Here is a 19,688-nt window from a genome sequence, read left to right as displayed (position 1 = left end):
GTCTCCATCCCGCGGTTATGTGTACGACTATGTGTGCACGACGATGCATGTAACCTTTGGCCACAGGTTTTGAAGATAGGAGTAGTATAAAAGAGGTGATGTATCATTATGTCATTATTAAAATATGTCATTGTCATGCATATTTTTAGAGTGTGTATATAAAATGACAATATTGCCCTTATTGGAAAAAAATTGTAAGTCATCAAAAGGGGGGAAAAAAAACTTAAGATAACAAATTATTTAACACCTTGAAGGGTGTCAATATGAAAATTTCTTTAAATTTAAGCATTTCTTTAGCATACATATATAGGTCCTTTCACTTTGGGGTTAACAAAAGATCCAAAACATCTCAATTGAGGGATCTAGATCTATTCAATTGAATTGAATCAAAGTCATGTTAATTAGGACTAAGCAAGGAAAGGAAAATATTACAGATTACAGAAAATATACTATATCTAATCATAGAATATTACAGCTGCTAACACTCCCTCCAAACTCATGATGGTGAATGAGAAACCATTTGAAGTTTGTAGTAGAGAAATCGAAGACGAATAGAAGTTTGGCTTTGCACCGTTCAACTGTCTCATTTGATTTGGTTTTTTAGTGTGCACCCATTTGCTTTCTATTGTAGAACCCTAACACGATGCAGAAAAGCAAAGGAAAAACACAAACACAATCACACAATGCCCACAAGGATTTATGTGGTTCGGCAAGATTGCCTACATCCATGGTGAGGTGAGATCTACAGAGAAAGAACTCTCGCAACATGTTTATAGCGAAACCCTATATTGAAGAGGGGAAAAAAAAAACCTTTTCGTGCTTCTCCTTCGTACACCAACCCCCATACCCCAAATAAAATAAAAAATGGAAATGAAGTGTTCAATAGTTCATAAATGCAGGATATCCATGACCAATAGCAGAATTCACAACACCTTATCACAAGAGAGCATGGTTAAATAAACATAAAAGTGTAGGGCCATGTCTCAAACCCTAAGCAGGTATTGAATTACAACCTTAAAGGATACTTGTAAAGTAGTTATATCATTTCCAGGGTTAGGGGGTATGATGGTCATTTAACACATTCATGTATTAGGTTGCAAGGGCGACGTGCACTACACGACCAAGTGGCGTTCTCTTTCCCATCATTTATAATATAGGTTTAGCCACTTGGTAGTATATATATATGCCCCCATTAGCACATCATCAATTGAGACAATTCATTATAGGCTGATGGGTCATAACCTGGCCTATACAAACGTACCACCAAAATATTAATCATAAGCTTAGGCCTGCTATGGAATCATTAATAAAACTAGACTACTACAAGAATGGGTTTCATTTCTTGATATTTACTCCAAAGGTTTGTGATCCTCCAAACCAGAAGAAATCAAAGAGAAGAATTCAATGATGATGGAGCCTACCTCAGAAATGGAAAAGAAAGAAAAAGAAGGAAGTGGGAAAAGATCATTTTCATCATTTGGTCCCAAACGGCAACCCAAGTGAAAGGAAAAGGAAAAAGAGATACAGCACTCATGAATATTCAAAGATTGAAAAGAGAACCAAAGTTATGTATATACCACAAAATGGACCCCTCAAAACTTGTTTCAGATTCGGAAATTAAACATTTAAACCTATTTAATTAGTTTCTTGACTCAGTAAGTTGACTCAAAAGTTGATAAAATAACAATTAGAATTACCAATTTATCTTATAATTATCATTATTATTATTATAACTATGATATACTTAAGATGGGGGTAGGTCATGAAATATAAATAAATTCTTGTGGTAATGTGGCAAGTCATTTATGTCCAAAATAAGCAAGAGAATGAGTTTGTATTGGTTGGAGATTGAGTCATGTAAAAAAGTCCGAGCTTTGAGTTTACCCAATTAACAGATTTTGAATATCCTACCAGCTAACATAGGTCACTTAATTATAAGTGCAATTTGTAGCGTAAGCATGATGCAACTGATTAAAGATAATCTTATCTTCTTTCTGGCTGGAAGGAGCAGAAATTAATATCTGTTTAGCAAGATAATTCTATTTTTCTCATCTAGCTTCTTTTCAAATTCTACCACTATAGAAAAGTAAAAAGATCTATTTGATAACTTATGTAGGTGATTTATAGCACCTATGTTGTGTCATGGAATTTAGTCTCATATCAGCTGTGTCTAGGTCATGGAATGGCTATATAAGTGGTGGTCAACTTCATATGATATTAAACATTTTAAAACCATGCAGGTCCCAACACAAAGCTGATAACTTTCACATGATATATATGACGTGTTTTAAAGTTGTGCGATAAACCTTAGCCAAAACGGATAGTATTGTAGCATGTGGGGCCCCACCATGGACTATGGCACTTCAACCTCAACCATAAAGTACTAGCCTCTAGACGTACTCCAACTTGGCATGTTCATAGTTTTAGTGCACGGTATTGGATCGTGTATCGATCAATTTCGGAATCGATACGGATATGTATTGGTCTGTATCAGTCATATCAGATGTATTTGCCCTCAAAGATACTGATACTATATTGTATTTTGATCATTTTACCCTCAATCGATCCATATCGTATCATTGATCCAATATTGGCCGGCTAACTAGCAATATTTCAGAATAGCTTAATTTGTACTAACTAGCTTAAGCTTTGATCATTAATTAGTGGGTAATTAGCTTCCTCCAAAATGTGATCTATATGACCCAAAAATTTCCATGAAGAAGTGAATGTCTCAATGGAGTTTGCTTTAATTAAAGAGATCTGAAGCTTCCAAAAGATATTCTTATTTTCTACCACTTAATAGAATGATGATCATGGATTAATATGGTGGACCATAGTTGACAAAATAGAAAAAGGGTAAGAGAAAGTAGTAAAGCTCACATCAGTCCCCATTTTGTACTAACATATTAATTAAACTTAATGACACCATACACATTGTGATTATGAACCAAATTTACTGGGATTCTCTTGATTCCCTGATGTTAGAAGATCTTAAGTAAGTATTAATTCCAAGAGCTTAGCATTCTAAAGTGAGATTTAGGTAGAAAGTAATTTTCATTTCATGAGAGAGAGAGCGAGAGAGAGAGAGAGAGAGACAGAGAGAGAGCATTCCACCTACCCACGGATGACCCTAGAAGCCACAAGTACTAGTAACATTTATCTAGTTCTACATTTTCTACTTTATTCACTCCAGATTGTAATTTAAGAAAGAAAAAGAAGAAAACAAAACAAATTATGGAAAGAAGAAAAAGAAGAAGAAGAAGAAAACAAAATAATGACACAGAGATGATGGATGATGGAACATTGTCTCCTAGGGCCTTGTTCTTGGAAGAACAGGTCAAAGGGAGGGGACATTTCCTCTACTTCTAAGTAACGTTGTCTTAATTAAACACTCTTTCCAAGCCTAAACCATGTCAAATTATAATAAGCCCAAATTTCATAATCTCTTAACAAAACATAAACCCTTACTTATTTATTAACAAAAAACTATTCATGAAATTTCTCCTCTGAAATCAAAGGAAATTAAAAAGACAAGAAAGAAATTAAGAAACAAAATCATAAAACAAGAACAATTAACACACGGCAGTAACTTTAGTTACTCATCTAACAGTGTCGGCAGTTCTTCGATCAAATTTCACCGAATTCGATCATCCCCTCCGGTGGTGATTCAAGAGATGATATCTTGCTCTGTTCGATGATTTGGGGATAAACACAGTTGAATTTGAAACAGCACAACTGGTTGTGTTCTTGCAAGAAGCATGAAGATCAACGAATCCAACAAGTCTATTGCTTAATGTTCTTGACGCCCCCTTATTATTCTCCTCCATCTTCCAATAATCTTCATCATCAACGCCATCTTTTGTGAGATCTTTGGAGCACTCCATTAATGCTGCAACAAATGGATCTGAATGAAAATTATTATTCACTTCGGACTGCTTCTTCTTTCTTGTTGGTAAAATTGATTCAAGATTGAATCTTTTTGAAGGAATTGGATTGGGAGGAGGCAATGGGATGGTTTTTGAAGAAGAAGCTGGAGACACAGAATTATTGATCAAATACTTTTTTGGGATTCCTGGATGTTGTTCCCATGAGAAAGGAATACCGGAGAATCGAAGAGGAGTATTTGGACTTAAAGGTGAGGAATCGTCAAAGGAAGATGATGATGATCCGAAGGAGGATGAACATGAGAAAGAATGAGTACGGCGAGACGATGGGCGGCGCTTTCCGAATGGGGAGATGTTGTTGTTGTTGGTGGTGGTGTTGCCTCTCTCTACTTGAAGATTTTCGCCATTAATTCCATGAAATGCTATGCAGGAGGATTCCATTTGCAGGCTTCAGGGAGAGAAAGGTTAAAGAGAGTTCAGTGTTCTAGTTCTAGCTGGTTCCTTTTCTTGTTGTGATGAGTCATTTATATATAGGGTAATCTGAAAATAAAAATGAATATTTTAACGAAGAACAAAACGACGAACCAAGCCAGAGAATCAGAAAGAGAGAGAAATTAGGGTAAAATGGGGAACAAAGTTTTGGACATGGGCCTATTTTAATGGGCTAGTCTTTTTGCTCATTTAAATCCATCAAAATTAAATCTGGACACGTTCCCAAAATGACGGGTCGGCTGAATTCAATAGTAGACGCTATTGGCATTTCAATCTTCCTTCTTCTTTCAGGTCTATACGAAAGAGAATCCAATGGATTAAAATCCTCTCCGTTGCTCACATCTGCTAGTGCGATGCAGTGCAAGTGCCGGAGCTCAATACCCGGCAGATGCTACATGTAACAGTGTTGAGCTCAATTGACCCAGTTTTTTGTTTTTTTTTTTTTATGTTTTTTCTTGAGCACAGTACCGTTGGATTTAGCATCTATCAGGTCTCGAGCTCCGGTGCTCGCACTGCACCACATTGGCAAATTGAATACCTAAATTAGATCTTGTTTCAATACTTCTTACTCATGGTAGTACGTTAGGATAGATTTCTACCACAAAAAAATAAAAAATAAGTTAGGATAGATGAGCAGACATGCATGAGACTCCCTAATTACTGGAAATAATTAGGGCAAATACGGTGGGCGTATTCAAGTTTTATGGGTATCCTGAATCTCGAAGGCTTGTTCTTGGATGTTTCTTCCTTCAGGTATAATTGCTATTCACTGTGATGGGTCTCTACATCAGGATAGAGCTTCATATGGGGGACTGGTTCATGATGAAGTAGGAGCTCCCATTTTTGTTTATGTAGGCATTGGTAGGGATGTAAATGGATCGGATTCGGCTTGGATAGTGCTATATCTGCATCCGCATCTGATTAGCTTTCGAACGGATTCAGATAGTGCTCAAAGAATACGGACACGGATACGGATTGGATATTTTATCCGTTTACATGTAAATATAGATTTTCGGATAGCTATGGCCTATCCGTATCCGCATCCATTTAGCTTTCGGACGGATTCAAATAGTGCTAAATGGATACGGAAACGGATTTCGGCTATTCATTTACACCCCTAGGCGTTGGGTCTTATTTATAAGTTTTACACATGGATTGATGGCCATTGATAGAGGTTTGGTCCTATGTGTAAAGAAGAATTTCCAGAAAATTACTATTAGGTCTAACTCAAAGTTAGCAATTTATATTCTAGAGCGAAGATCGCAAAGCCCTTGGCAATGCAACAACTAACAAACGCCATCTGAAATTTGGTGGACAGAGAATGCTTTAGAATCAATTTCAACTTGTTTGGCACGAGAAGAATCAGCTTGTTAACTACATAGCTTCCATGGACACAGGATTGCTAGAAATTGTTATTTAAACATCAAAGTTTCCTGTTGATCTATGCATGTAACCTTGTAAAGAATGATTCTAACTAGTGTATTTATTACAGTTATTTGCAAATCTATGTTATCTTCAACAAATTAATATTATGTATTGAAAAAATTCGACATAATTGGATTTGGAATCGATGTTAGATGATTCTGCTGATAAGTCTAATTCAATTCTTTGAACCAAATTATGCCCAATCTTTGGTGAGTGCGTCTTTAAACAAAAAAATAAGGATAGTAGTTTTTTGTTCGAGAGTGTGGCTTATATCACACTCTCATGTGTGTGTCCCTCTTCTCCTCAAAACAAAGGTAAAGGTGTTTTTTCATACGAGGGAGGAGAGAGATAGAATCATGAGAACCATTCTCCCATACAATTTTTTTTTCTTCCAAAAACATAAAATAAAAGTCATAGCATCAAGGTGAACTCTGTCTGGTACAGTTTCCTAGTGCCATTAATAAAAGGGGGGATAGATCCGACCCCACCAAGGCAATGTATTCGGATAGAGGGATAAAATGATCATTTCCACTCCTTATAAAAGGAATTGCAGCACTTTTACCGGGCACGAATCGCTGGGGATAAAGATCCAAAATTTTCCCTTTTGGGTGTTGGGGATTTTGTTTAGGTTCTCCTCTCTTTCTCTGTAGTATCTTTCTTGCATGCTGGAACCACTTTAATCGGATCCCCTAATTTCTTCGAAAGACAAAAACATCCTCATCATTTCAGTAAAGTTAAATAGAGGACCCTCAGTTAATAACCTTAATACAGGCCTGACCACGGGATTTCTATACTCGAGAGATGTCCAAACGATGACCTTTGCTGTCCATTTCGTGAACAACACAATTAAAAGCAAGAATGGCACATCTGATCAGATCAGGGTGACCACTGACCACTGACCACTGACCACTGACCACTGAGTGACAAGCAATGCTGCGTGGGAAAGGAAGCACCGAAGTACTGAAAGCATGTGAATTGTGGGGCCCACGTCCTTGAGTAGATGTGAGTGGTCGGGTATTTGATCTCATATACCGTAATTACCATCAATAGTTGTCACGTGCAATGTTGTCCCTAAACCTCGTGTGTCACTTGTGGTTGAATAGTCGAAGGTTTTGGGTCCCATTTATCGGGAGAATAACAGCGTCGCTGACTCCCTTGCTTGGAGAACATTGTCTTGTACATGTGAGACAACTTGGCCCATTTCCACTCCCTAACTCCAAACCATATGCGATTTGGATGCCCCGGCTGTAACACGTTCCAATCAATGAATCTTTGATTTACCAAAAAAAAAAAAAAAAGAAGGTTTTGGGTCCCATTTTTCACACATGTTTACTATGTATGTAATATTCTTTTGGAAGAAAGTACGCCATCGGGTCCTGCAGCGCACATCACCCCTGCGCCAAGACATAAAAGTGCACTTAATGACTTTCGCACCCCTTAGAAAAATGAAAATGACCAGTGATACGATGGTCATTTCACATATCCCTATATCTAGACAAGAAAGTGAAGTTGGCTCAAGTGACTCCACTCTATTGTATTGTCACGTTGCTTTCCTTCACGCCAAAACATACACACTCAAAAGTGCTTAAGAATCCTAGATTAAGGTCTAAAACTCATCAATATAACTCTACTAAATAGGATCCAATGGATTGGAGGCATAAGTTAAACCCTATAATGAGAATTTGTTAGGCTAGGAATTAACCTAAGTCCATTGAGTCAAATCAATCTTCTTAATTTATTTATTATTTTATTAAATAATAAATATTATACACTTACAAATGCATTACATCATGATCCATATAATATGAATATAAAACATAAATTGTTAAAATAATTGAAAATTGATAGAGAAAAGAGAAGAGATGGACCTCTATCCATGCATTATTGTTATCTTCTGAAATAAAACTCTAAACAGTAAGTATATGATATTTGCAAAAACACCATTATATGAAAAGCAACCTAAATATGATAAAACAAAAGAAAAATAAAACTAACCATATATGTGGATGCATGTAAAAAACATTTAAATGTAATTTAATCCTAAAATCATAAAAATAGATGAAATAAATTTATAAAATTTGGATAAAATTAAATAACAAAACGACCTAAACATCCCTACATGTAAAACCTAATCTAACATATAAACTTAAATTTAGAAGAAAAAAATTATAGAATGATAAACTAACCTAATTCCAATATAATTAATGACCAAAAACACACACAAAATAATAAATAAAATTATCAAAAATATTTCAGACTTATGAGCTCACATTAAGACCATAATAATGAATTTATCCTTTCGATTTGGGATCAAAACAATGCAAAAATTCACACAACACCCCAATTGATAAAATATTGATGTTATCTAGTTTGGGACAACAACGATATACCTTCATATATTAAAAAACAATACCAAACCAAAGGGAAGGGGAGGGATATGCAAAGCGGCACGGGAGGGGGAGCAGAGGGCAAGGGTTAGGGAGGGAAGAGGGAGAGGGGAGAGACATTGAAAGGATGCGGGAGTGGGAGATAAATAATATGGGTAAATTAAAAATATTAAAATAGAATGTATCCAAAACATAATATTTATGAAACACAAGGTATCTCAAACATAAAAATTATAAATGTGAGGTACATTAAGCATAATTTTTGAAACATAAAGTACTCTAGGTGTAGAATCTCAAATTGTTAGGTATCCCACCTGTAAATTACCCAAAAAATATAGTAACAAAATAACAAATGTTCTCATACAATTTGATTTATTCTGTTGAGTCTTGGTCCCATTATATTAAAAATCTTCATAAAGTAATATATCTTCAGATGCCATTTGTCCTCTTGCAGTTCTCTTTGATCAGTCTTTTTAGATCCCAAAGTAATATTAAAAAATTAACCTCTGTCATTCTCTGTCTCTCTCTCTCCAAAAACAAAACAAAAAAAATTTGTTTCCTTTTTCCCTTCACTCAACTTCTCTATGTCATCAACCCCAAGAGGCATTGCAGTTGACAAGGTACGAAGTGTAAGGAAGTTGAAGGTCTTAAGTTCGACTCCACCTCTCCCTTGGGGCTATTCGCTTGAGAGGAAACTCCTTTGTGAACATGGGGGCCCCAATATTTCCCGATTCATGTGTGTTGCATGGTCGTGCACGAACCTTGGGGGAATTAGTCGATCAAAGGTTAGACATCTCCAGTTCCAAAAAAAAAAAAAAAAACTTCTCCATGTCATCCACTTGTAGGCATCCCATATTTCTTCAAGTCCTCAAGGCACATCTCTCTCTCTTTCCATTCACCCAAAAGCCTCTCTCCTATCCCCTAATAATTTTGTTTGTTCATTCAATTAAAAATAAGAAAGCATTGGATCATTTTGTATTCATTTACTGGAAATTTTCCTTGGGGCTTTTAGATGAAAAAAGAAATTATATAATGTTGAGTCTTCAACACTTTTTTAAGGTGAAAGTTTTGCTTCACCCAATCTTGGTTAGTTGGGCCATCACAAAGTTGGTGTGGCCAACTTAATCCTAACTATGCTTTTCAATGTGTGTAGACTATATATAAGATGTATTTAGTAATCATGTGTCCACAAGATCGTTGTTTAGATTGTTAATACTCACGCAATAAGTTCCTAAGAAACCTTAGGTTAAGCTCATTGCACTATATGTTATACATATTATTATACTAAATTTATTATTTTTCTTAAAAAAAAAAATTTGCACTTTGGTTTTCCTTTTGGCAAGAGTCCCGTTTCTGTCAACGGACATCGCAGAATTTTGTAGATAGATTGACCATAAAGTCCCTTGCTCACATTTAAAGTTTCAGCTCAAAAGGAGTTAACCTTATGGCAAACTAAAGTATTAAAAAGTGACAAAATATTATTGTTACAATGATTTGTTACATTTCTAAACAACACAAGGCACCTATTTCATCACATGGATAGATGACATGTTTACAGTCTATTCCAACCTTTGTACAGAGAGGACATAGTAGTTTAGTTTAGCCAAGAGTTAGATTTTTTGAGTCTAATTCTATTAAATACCCCATGTATTAGCATGCACCTCGTGTATGTCCATGCATATGTACTCGTACTATAACCATTAATGTATAGAATAAATTATGAAAATGGAAGGGTCAGATATGCCTTGTGATTCTAGAAACATCCCAAACATCCCAAGATTGAAATTGGGATTGAAATTTTACATATAGCAAACCCAGACCTTTCCTAACATATGCAACAGTTTGCCTTCCATATTGTACAAAAAGAAAAGTACACATTAACCCCCTTCTTCCGGAAAAATTTCTTGCTTCCAAAGAAATGGAATAAGTCACTTTTCTTTAGGGGTCACAAATACCCTCTTAGGTTTTAGTATTTTCCAAAATACCCTTTTAGATTCGGTTTCTTTAGCTATGAACCGGGTAGCAGGAACATTCTTGCAACCTGTGTAGCAGCAAAATTTCGCCCCTAATTACTTCAAATAAATATTTTTTTTTTGGGTAAACACTTCAAATAAATCTTCAATCATACTCTGATTGAGTTTGGCACACACGAAAATTCTTCAAGTATCTGGCCTTGGTCTTCTCAAAACATGGGCAGCCCAGCCCAGCCCAGCCTTAATGCATCCTTGGGCTGAGTTGGGGAGAGGTAATATTTTGGGCCTGATAAGGCCCATCATAAAATGAGAGGTTTAAAGCGTATTAGTCTATTAGAGCATCAAAAGAGATAGATTGATCGTGACAAGCAGACATCATACGTAACCATCCCATGCGGCTAAACCTCTTCTTATTGCCATTTTTATGGTAAGTTATGAAGTCTTATTGAATTGAAAGTTCACATGAGTACGAGAATGATAAAAGGGAGAAAAAATGCTGTTTGGTGAACACAAGGGCACAAAATGGACTTGACTGGATTGGGTTGGAACAGTAGGGATCTGGATGCAGATTTGGTTTTCCATTTGTATATTTAAGTTTAGGTTTTGATTTGATTAAGACCCAATTAAGCATCTTGGTCCATATCCGGCCCAATAATCCCAATGTGTCAAGTTTCAAAACTTCCTCTGAAATCCAAGTATGAATAAGTTTGAATAACTAGACCCAATTTGACTACATATCCTCATATGATTCTGTGATGAACTTGGGTTGGTGAAGTTCTTGAATTGGACATACTCCATTTTATGCCAATAATTAGGGTAAATCCTAATAGAGAAAGTTCTCTATACTTTTGCCCTTTATATGAGCAATGTGTTGGACTTTTTTTGGTTAAAGACAGCATTAGATGAGAAGGCTCCACCTTGGAACAGCCACTTTTCAAGTTTAAGTTTACAAAGAAAATTAAAATGGAGCGAAATTTATATCCAAAAAAAAAGGTCGAAAGAATGCCACCCGATCGTGTGCTATGACGGGCACCTATGCCCAAACACAGCCGGATGCGCTGGGCGCAAAATGATCGCACCACTCACATGGAGAGAATAGGCTCAACTTGCTCTGGAGGACACCAAAGTCTAATCATATTAGCTTTCCAGAATCTCCCCAAATCATCTATAAAGTCTGCCATAGATATTATTGGAGCCCTTGGAGGGAGAGGGAATGGACCTGATGATGCAACAAAAGCCAGAATGCAGGGGCCATGCGAGCCCATGGGTTAATACCAACCTTGATAAAAGGCCCTTTAATAAATAATCCCAGGCTTTGAAGATGTACTTCCACCCCCATAAATCTGAACAAAATCTGTGTGAGGGAAGTACTTGGTTTTCATGAGCCTGCCCCAAAGAGATGAAGTGGGACCAACAAGATCCCAAGCTTTCTTAGCTAAAAGATTTGTTCATTGGAGATGAAAGTTTGAAATCTATTCCTCTAGATTTTTTAACAGTACCAATAGCTGACCACTTGACTATAGGGACTAAACTCTTATCCCCATTTTCCCAAAATAATTTCTGCTAATGGCATTTAAATCATTAAGAACTGAAAGAGGGAGTAGGAAATAAGACATGTAATTAATATTTTAGCATAGTTATCTATGATTGTTTGTTGGCCTACTTGATAAAGGAGCGAGAACCCATATCAAGTCCAGTGTGGCCTGGATGAAGGCTTAATCAGGCCAGGTTAGAAGCCTTTTAACCTATTCCATACCAGTCTGGCCCGCAATCTAGCGTTCATACACAAGAGTGGGACCTATTAGATCGAGCCTGATAGTAGGTAGCCCTTTTTTGATGGTTTTCACTTTACTCCAGGTAACCCTTCTCTTAGGTAACCCTTTTCGTGACTTGAACCAGTGATGTAGTGACTGACCTTGATACCAAATGTTTGATACCTGACTGATACACCAAAAGCTCCATAGTTGATGGAACATGTTAAATCAAGCTCTTTAACTTATTCCGTACTAGCTAGGCTGCCCCAATCTAACGTCATTACACCAAAGTAGACCCCATGAGGCACAAAAAAAATCTATCATGCACATTCAGCTGCATCAATTGTTTCATTTATGTATTCTGTATTTTTGAAAGACATCTTTCCATCACTCTCACTCACCTAACTAAGCATTTTGGCTAAGGAAGTTGTTGGTGGAAAGCTATGAAATAAGTATATATTCCAACTAAACCGGCCCATTTCAGCTCCACTGCCCTGACAAATGGAATCCATGAATACTAAAATGGTAGAGAAAGTGTTTGATCTAAAGAGGGCCTGTGTAATGTGTGGAAAAGGTTTTCTTTTACCTAGATCATATCGGTTGTTTTGCAGATTCATGTATTTGTTTGCCACAATCGGAATTCGTACCACCCCCACAATAATTCTTGGTGTGGGGAGTTGTGGCCACTACAATCTCCTTTTCTCATCTTCTAATTTTCCTTTTATGTTTTTCAACTTAAATTTCTTAATTAACAGCCCCTTTTATAGTGGAATCTTCATAAATTCACCTAGTTTTGTCATATGGTAAGTCAGATGGGATTGAAATTTTATGAACATGTAAACCCCAAGGTTCATTGCACTGATATCAAGTTTTAGCCTAGATGGAATCATTCACGTGGCAAGCAAACTACGAAAAAAATTAGGGCTATGAAAAAGTTACATATGACTAGAGAGATGCATGGGCATGCATGGAAGGATATGACATTACATGCATGGGAAGACAAATAATTGAATTTGAGATTGAAATTTGACATTTAACCTATTTAGGGCATCACCTTGATCGGCAACCATTCATCACATTATTCTTCCTCGTGGGAAAACTATGTGAATCCATTAAGGAATTCAATTCCATCCTAAAAATTCGTGGAAGAAACTTTCTACCTGTTTTTTTAACAAAACCCATTATCATATTCCATATTCAAAGGATTCCATAAGAATCAATTGTTTCGTGTATATAGTTTACTAGTGAGATTACTCTGAGATCTTCTATTACATGAACTCAAGCATGCACTACCACATAATGAGTCATCTTTAAGAATAGGACTAAGTTTTCCTCCACCCATAGAGGATGCATGGTTCACTCACCATTCTAGGGTTCACAAACCCCCTCCTAGGGTATTAGTATGTTCCAAAATACCCTCCTGATACCCATCCCCATGGTGAATGGGATCCCATTCATCATGGGTGGAGGGAAAATTGATCCTTAAGAATATACTGAAATATAATTTAACCTAGTGTAACATATCCTCTTCTTTTTTAGAAATTAATAAACGAAAATTACATTTTAAGGGGAAAAAAAATAAACCAATTGTGAAATTGATAAACCAGAATATATCTGACTACATCGAAAAAAGATGATGGGAATAATTTTGATTTAAAGTAAGAAAAGGTTGGAATCCAATTGATAGCTATACCCCGACAAACATACCCCAGATAGAATCTGAGACCCAAATAAACGGTGGAAATTAACTAATTGTGTTTTCACTATATCATTCAGTTCATGCATCTCAAGGAAGCAAAGCAAAGCAAAGCAAAGCAAAACAAAGCAAAGCAAAACAAAGCAAGCAAGCCTTTGCTTTTGCTTTCATTATCTTTTTAACATACACTGACTATAGGGTTCCATCCCTGAAAGCCACTTTTATTACTATCTTTTTGGTAAAGCTTTTTTATTACCATCACCATAATTAGATATGTGAATGTACGTAGTAGTACCCCATTTGCTAGATCCTATCATGGAATTCTTACTGTTACTGCATGGTCCGTAGTAGCCCATGTTAATGACAAAACACTACAGGACCACCAGTGGTTTTTTTTTTTTTGGTAATTGTAAAGGCCCAATGATCCTTGTGGGCCTGTGGCTCATGCCACTAGCCTCTCTCTCATGACTCCTATTAAGAGATGCTAGTGCCACTCACCAATGGAAGGACGGTTCATGGTACTATCTATAACTTTGCTAAAATGAAAAAGACTAAAGGCTAGGAGGAATAGCAAATAAAAAGGGGGAGGGGGGGAGGGGGGGGGGTGATGAACGGAGACGATTCCTTCCTTTTAACACTCTCACTTTGAAGAATTAGAATTGGAATCGGAATTGGACCCGCAATTCCTTACTTTTATGATTTGGTTGGCATTGAGAATTCATAAATAGATATGTTAAGGTACGGTGTAGATCCTCCTCCTACGATAGAAGGATAGTTGAGGTCAAAGTGATACGGCAGCTGGTACAAAAGAGTACCATTTTAACGACAAAACTCTGTATGCCTTGTGTTTTTGTAGCCCGGACCACTACCATATCTCTCTCTCTACTAAGTGCCACCACCACCCTACTCCTAGTAATACTACGACTTACTAAGATCCCCAAGGCTAAAAACCGAGATAGATATAGGCACAAAAAAAAAAATGGCATTACAAAGCCCATTAATGGAGTCAGAAGATGGGATTGGCTACATTGCATAATGTCGGGGATTTACGCAAAAATAATAATTCAGATGTGAATAACCCGATGTAGAGACATATTGTTACTTGGACACTAGTTTCTTAATGACTAGCTTTTAAAGATGAGTTCTATCCAAATTCCCGAGACATAAGGCACTTGGCCAAAGAAATACACGTATCAGGTGCAATTTGTGCGGATTTGATAAACCTCGGACATGCTCTTAAGTGAGCATTGCCAAACTGTGGATTGAAAGTCATTAACGGATAGAACTTGAAGGTATGGGGTCAAAGAAGTCTCACCATGGTTTTAAAAATGGAATCGGATTATGTGGAATTGATCAATTTGAATCAAATTGATCAATTCTCACTTTGTTTCATAAGTAGTTTCATGTGAGTTGAAAGAGGATCTGTGACTGTATTTACCATTAGTCAATCCAACCCAGTTCGAGATTCAATTTGATCTTCGTGTGTATCGAGGCTTTGATATATGTTCCCATTGAGGGATATATGCTAGTGCTACTGAGTCATTGTACTACCAGTACTGCGACTTCACTTAGAATATTTTTCTTGGTAAAAGACTTTGCTTAGAATGACAAGACTAAAGCCCAACCCAACTAATCTTTGGATCTCTTTTTTAGAACACTGAGGATTCATTTTGGTGAATGTGCTCATCTGACTCTTGGGCCAGTAGCACTTCCATTTCTCATGACTACTACTACTACTACATCTCTATGTAGAGATGGTAGGGCTACATTGTCATAGCACTAGTAGTATTATATGATACGTTTAAATAATATTAATGTTGTGTTTGATATATATTTTTTGAATACATTTTAGGTCTATAATGTATTTTATGAAATTATACCAAACAACATTATTTTCAAAAAAATCACTATAAAGGCAGACAATCTCTTCATTGTGGGTGAAGAGGTTATCTAGGGTCATCGTTCTACCCTATTGTACAAAGTTTGCATCTACCCTTAGGTCCCGTTTGTTTGACGGATAAAAAGGGGTGGGTCCCACATGTTGTGGGTTAGATTGACAAGGAAATAAAAAAGAAATGGAATAATGGAATGTGCATTTTGTAGTGGGGTGAGATTTAGTGGAGAGAGAGAGGAAACTGACATAGGGTGAGATTTCATGGGAAAAAAAAGAAATAAGAAGAGGAGAGAGGGGACTCAAAAATAACTTTTCCATGAATAAATGGGGTGGGAAAAAGAGGGATGCCACCTCCCCAGACAAGAATAAATTCAGGTAATGAACTTGTCTGGAAGTTTCTCACCCCATCTAACCAAATAATCACATTTGTGATAGTTTTTGGAAAACAAGTACAAGTTTCCCACTCATTTTTTCTTTTTCCGCTTTTCTCCGTCAAACAAACATGGCGTTAAAGTTCATTAGTGGCAATAAAGGCAGATAATCTCTCCAGGGTGAAGAGATTCTCTCTTTTCTTTTTTTTTTGTTGTTATTCTAACAGAAAAAGCCCAAATGATCAAAGACACTTGTCATATCAAATGGCTGTAGCCACTAAAATTTCCAATCAAAGCAACTTGCAACCAGTTTAGAACCCACTTAGCAAACATAAACCCCAAAAGGAAGAAGAAAAAGAGCCATTTCCTGACAAGAAACCTTGATAATATCCATGACTGAAGATAGAGAGCCTTGTGCTAACAATGATGAATTGTTTCAATATTCACATCATGTAGTCGAGCTTTGTTTACCTACTAGTCATCTTTAATTCTAGGGTTTCCATCTTGTTTGGTTGTTTCAAAACTTCCAATGTCCCTACCTCTTTTTATGGGAAAAAGAACTCACATATTTGACAGCCCCAGCTCATATGTTCCTCTCTCTCTCTGTCTCTGTGGGTTGGGAGAGCTTCTTCTAATTCAATCTACGGAAAATGTGTGGTGTGAGAGTAGCTTTGGTCATTGTTTCCACGAAGAAATGCTGGCTAGCACTAATGACTCATGGACTCATTAAATGATCCTAGTACAGGGGATCAGCCTTTCTAAACAAAACGTCGTTTAACTCACACTAATAACCCTGTCAGTGTATCCGAATGTTATAGTAGATACCCTGATCTTGTCTATCGTGTGTATGATTGATTGACCATTTTCTACTTGTTGGTTTCAAGTTTTATTTAGAATCTTAATGACTCTTGGACTCATTAAATGATCTTAATACTGGGGACCAGCTTTTCTAAACAAAAAGTTTAACTCACACTAATAACCTTGTCAAGGTATCCGAATGTTATAGCAGATACCATGGCCTTATCTATCGTGTGTATGACTGATTGACCATTTTCTACTTGTTGGCTTCAAGTTTTATTTGAAATCTAAGACCCCTCACACGATTATTAGTAAAACTTTTTGTTATCAAAAAAAAAAAAAAAAAATCTCAGTATTTGTCACTTCCGAATCGACTGAGTTGATTAAATTCGATCCACTTTGATATCTCATCAGCTCAAACGTGTCAAGTTGATCAAACTTGGTGCATCTAATCATAGTTAGTAATTTCATGTTTAATACACAAATTATGGATCAGGATCGTCTCCAGGGAGCAGGGAACACCTAGGGTGCTGCTAGTTGTTGGGCTGTGCCACACACATCCCTAGGCATGTGTCGAAATGTGTACGGTACTGCTCAACCGCTGGATACCCCTTGGCAGCACCCTGGGCGCACGCCTCCTTGGAGACGAGCTAAATTCCAAATTATACATGTTCTTTGTTCTTTTTCTTTTTAGGAATTGAGAGCTTTTTATATATTTTACTTTTTTAGGGGGGGGGGGGGATAGGGTGGGAGAATGTACCAGCCAGGAGACTTGAACTCGAGTCCTCTTGATGAGCATGAAGCGCACCACGGCTCACCAACTGCACTAGGCAGCTGTTGGTACATGTTCTTTTAAACATATATTTTTGTACATTTGTTGGATATTATGACATTTGTTATATGTTCATCAATTTAATTAGATTAAATTAATTAAGAAAAAATGAATACTGCTTGGTTGCGTGGCTCCTGTGCCCAGACACAGAAACGAGCAAAATTATCGCCTAGCCTCTCCTAAAATCAAATATCTCATCGTGTTAAAGTTAAAGGAGATAGCGAAAGTAGATGAAGGGTTAATGTGTTTCGGTTCAACGAGAACCTACGTCCACACTGCAAGTCGTCTTTTTACAATTCCATTGATGAACCACGATTCTTTCCTTAAGAAGGAAAGCTGGAGAAAATAATGGAATTCTGTTTACATCATTCAAGGAACCTAGGTGTTGTGGATATACAAGGAAACTAATGATTTGATTTTGAACTCTTTCAATCTTGGCTCTTGAGGAGACTCAAACGTGGACTCTTGAGGTGATTGAATTTGATTCAATTATCTCTTATTCTTGCCAACCGATGAAGATGATATCTTTTCATCATGATTCTTATCTCTTATATGCCCCCTCAAGATGAAGGCGGGTGAGAAAACCTAGAGCTAATTGGAGAGAAGAAAGTGGAACCGCAGGTGAGATAAAGCTTTTGTGAAGATTTGGTATTCTGATTCAATATTTGATCAAGCAATAGTAATCTATTTCCATTCGTTCTGAAATTTTTGACGTATCGATCAAGTACTTAATAGACCTTTAATTATGACACAAATTTGATTATGTGAAACAAGAGAGCTAATCTCGTGACCCCCTGAGGGCATTCACTCCTGACTCCATTGCTAAGCTACGTACCAACTGAGCAAGGAGTTGGTCACCTACCTTTAAATATGACCAATGTTAAAAGGTAGACCCCACACCACACTATACCACACGTTGGACTTTGGACCTAAGGATCTTATTTTTGGGAATGATGATCAATGATCCCATGATCGATCATTGAGCACCTTAATTTCCTCTCTATTTTTCAATTCATTTTGTTTCCACTATATTTCCTGTTGAGAAACACTGTGAAGGTAATTTCTTTAGACTTAATAGAGCTGAGGGATGGCGTGTAGGGTGTTGCCGCCAGCCAGGTTGCTTCTGGCTCCCATGCTATATTTTTGGTATCTGGTCTCTCTCTTTTAGAAGGCCCCAAAAGTCAAAGTTTCTTCTTCGTGTGGTACCCGCAATCTCTCTCTCTACATTACTTACTTGAAAGCGAAACCAATCAATAAATAACATTGGATATTTGGATCAGCTCTCGGGTTGAAATCGGATCATAGATTATTATTATTATGACAAAAGTTTTCATGCTTGTATGAGCACGGTCTACATTAAATACAGTCAGATCGAAATAAATACTAATCCAAATATTGATCTCCTTTATTTGATTGAGTTACTGGATAAATCTTTCGTATACATGCAAATACCTTTACCCATTATTATTAAAACTATTTGTTTTAAGTAAAGCAAGTAGAAAACAAGGTTGAGACTCTACATTAGTGGAAATGCTTCCACTATGGTATCCCCTGATTCTACAGTTAAATTGGAATCAACCTTGGACCTAATTATACTCTTATTCCTATCCAAGTGTCGGTAGGGAATCCCCTATAAGTCCCCTGTTGAACTCTGCCATGATTTGCTTTTAAGCAGAATAATAATAATGAAGCATTTCATCCTATTGTGGTTGTGGGTCATGGGGTTGGGGCAGCACAGCTCTTTCTTAAATACAAATCAGTTGAGATTCCCACATCTTTATTAATTCCTCACAACCACATATCTATGCATTTTCTTCATATGGTTGACCCTACAGTATACTAAGAGTAATGAAATAATATCGATCTGTTACATTAATTTATTACTAGTAAAGCTTAGTACCTAATTGAACCTTAGACCATCCAAAGCACAATAAGTAAGTGGTTCCAAGTTATCAATTGACTGTTTGACCTTTTTCTACTCCATGGTCTCTTGAAACTTGTAATTCAGATTCCATTCAGATTTCATACGTAACACACGTTATCAGCAGTAAAATTATGTTTACCCAAAAAAAATGTGGTTCCAAGTTATCTGTTGACTGCTTCTCAATATCAATTGGAATGAAAATGATTCTATGCTATTTTTGCATAGCCTTTACACTTTGTCTTCTGTTCTCTGCTGTTT

The 19,688-nt window shown here is 36.7% G+C and overlaps 1 protein-coding gene across 1 annotated transcript; it reads right to left on the bottom strand.

The window, feature by feature from the left end:
* Positions 1 to 3,647: 3,647 nt before the first annotated feature.
* On the bottom strand, positions 3,648 to 4,325 carry LOC122654978 (TBC1 domain family member 5 homolog B-like). The gene has a single exon (XM_043849232.1). The coding sequence runs from the start codon at positions 4,323 to 4,325 to the stop codon at positions 3,648 to 3,650; it is 678 nt and encodes a 225-aa protein (XP_043705167.1).
* Positions 4,326 to 19,688: the final 15,363 nt, after the last annotated feature.

Source organism: Telopea speciosissima, chromosome 3 (assembly GCF_018873765.1).
Source record: "Telopea speciosissima isolate NSW1024214 ecotype Mountain lineage chromosome 3, Tspe_v1, whole genome shotgun sequence".
Lineage (NCBI taxonomy): Eukaryota > Viridiplantae > Streptophyta > Magnoliopsida > Proteales > Proteaceae > Telopea > Telopea speciosissima.
The sequence above is the reverse complement of the archived record's forward strand: the minus strand, read 5'-3'. Positions and strand labels throughout refer to the sequence as shown.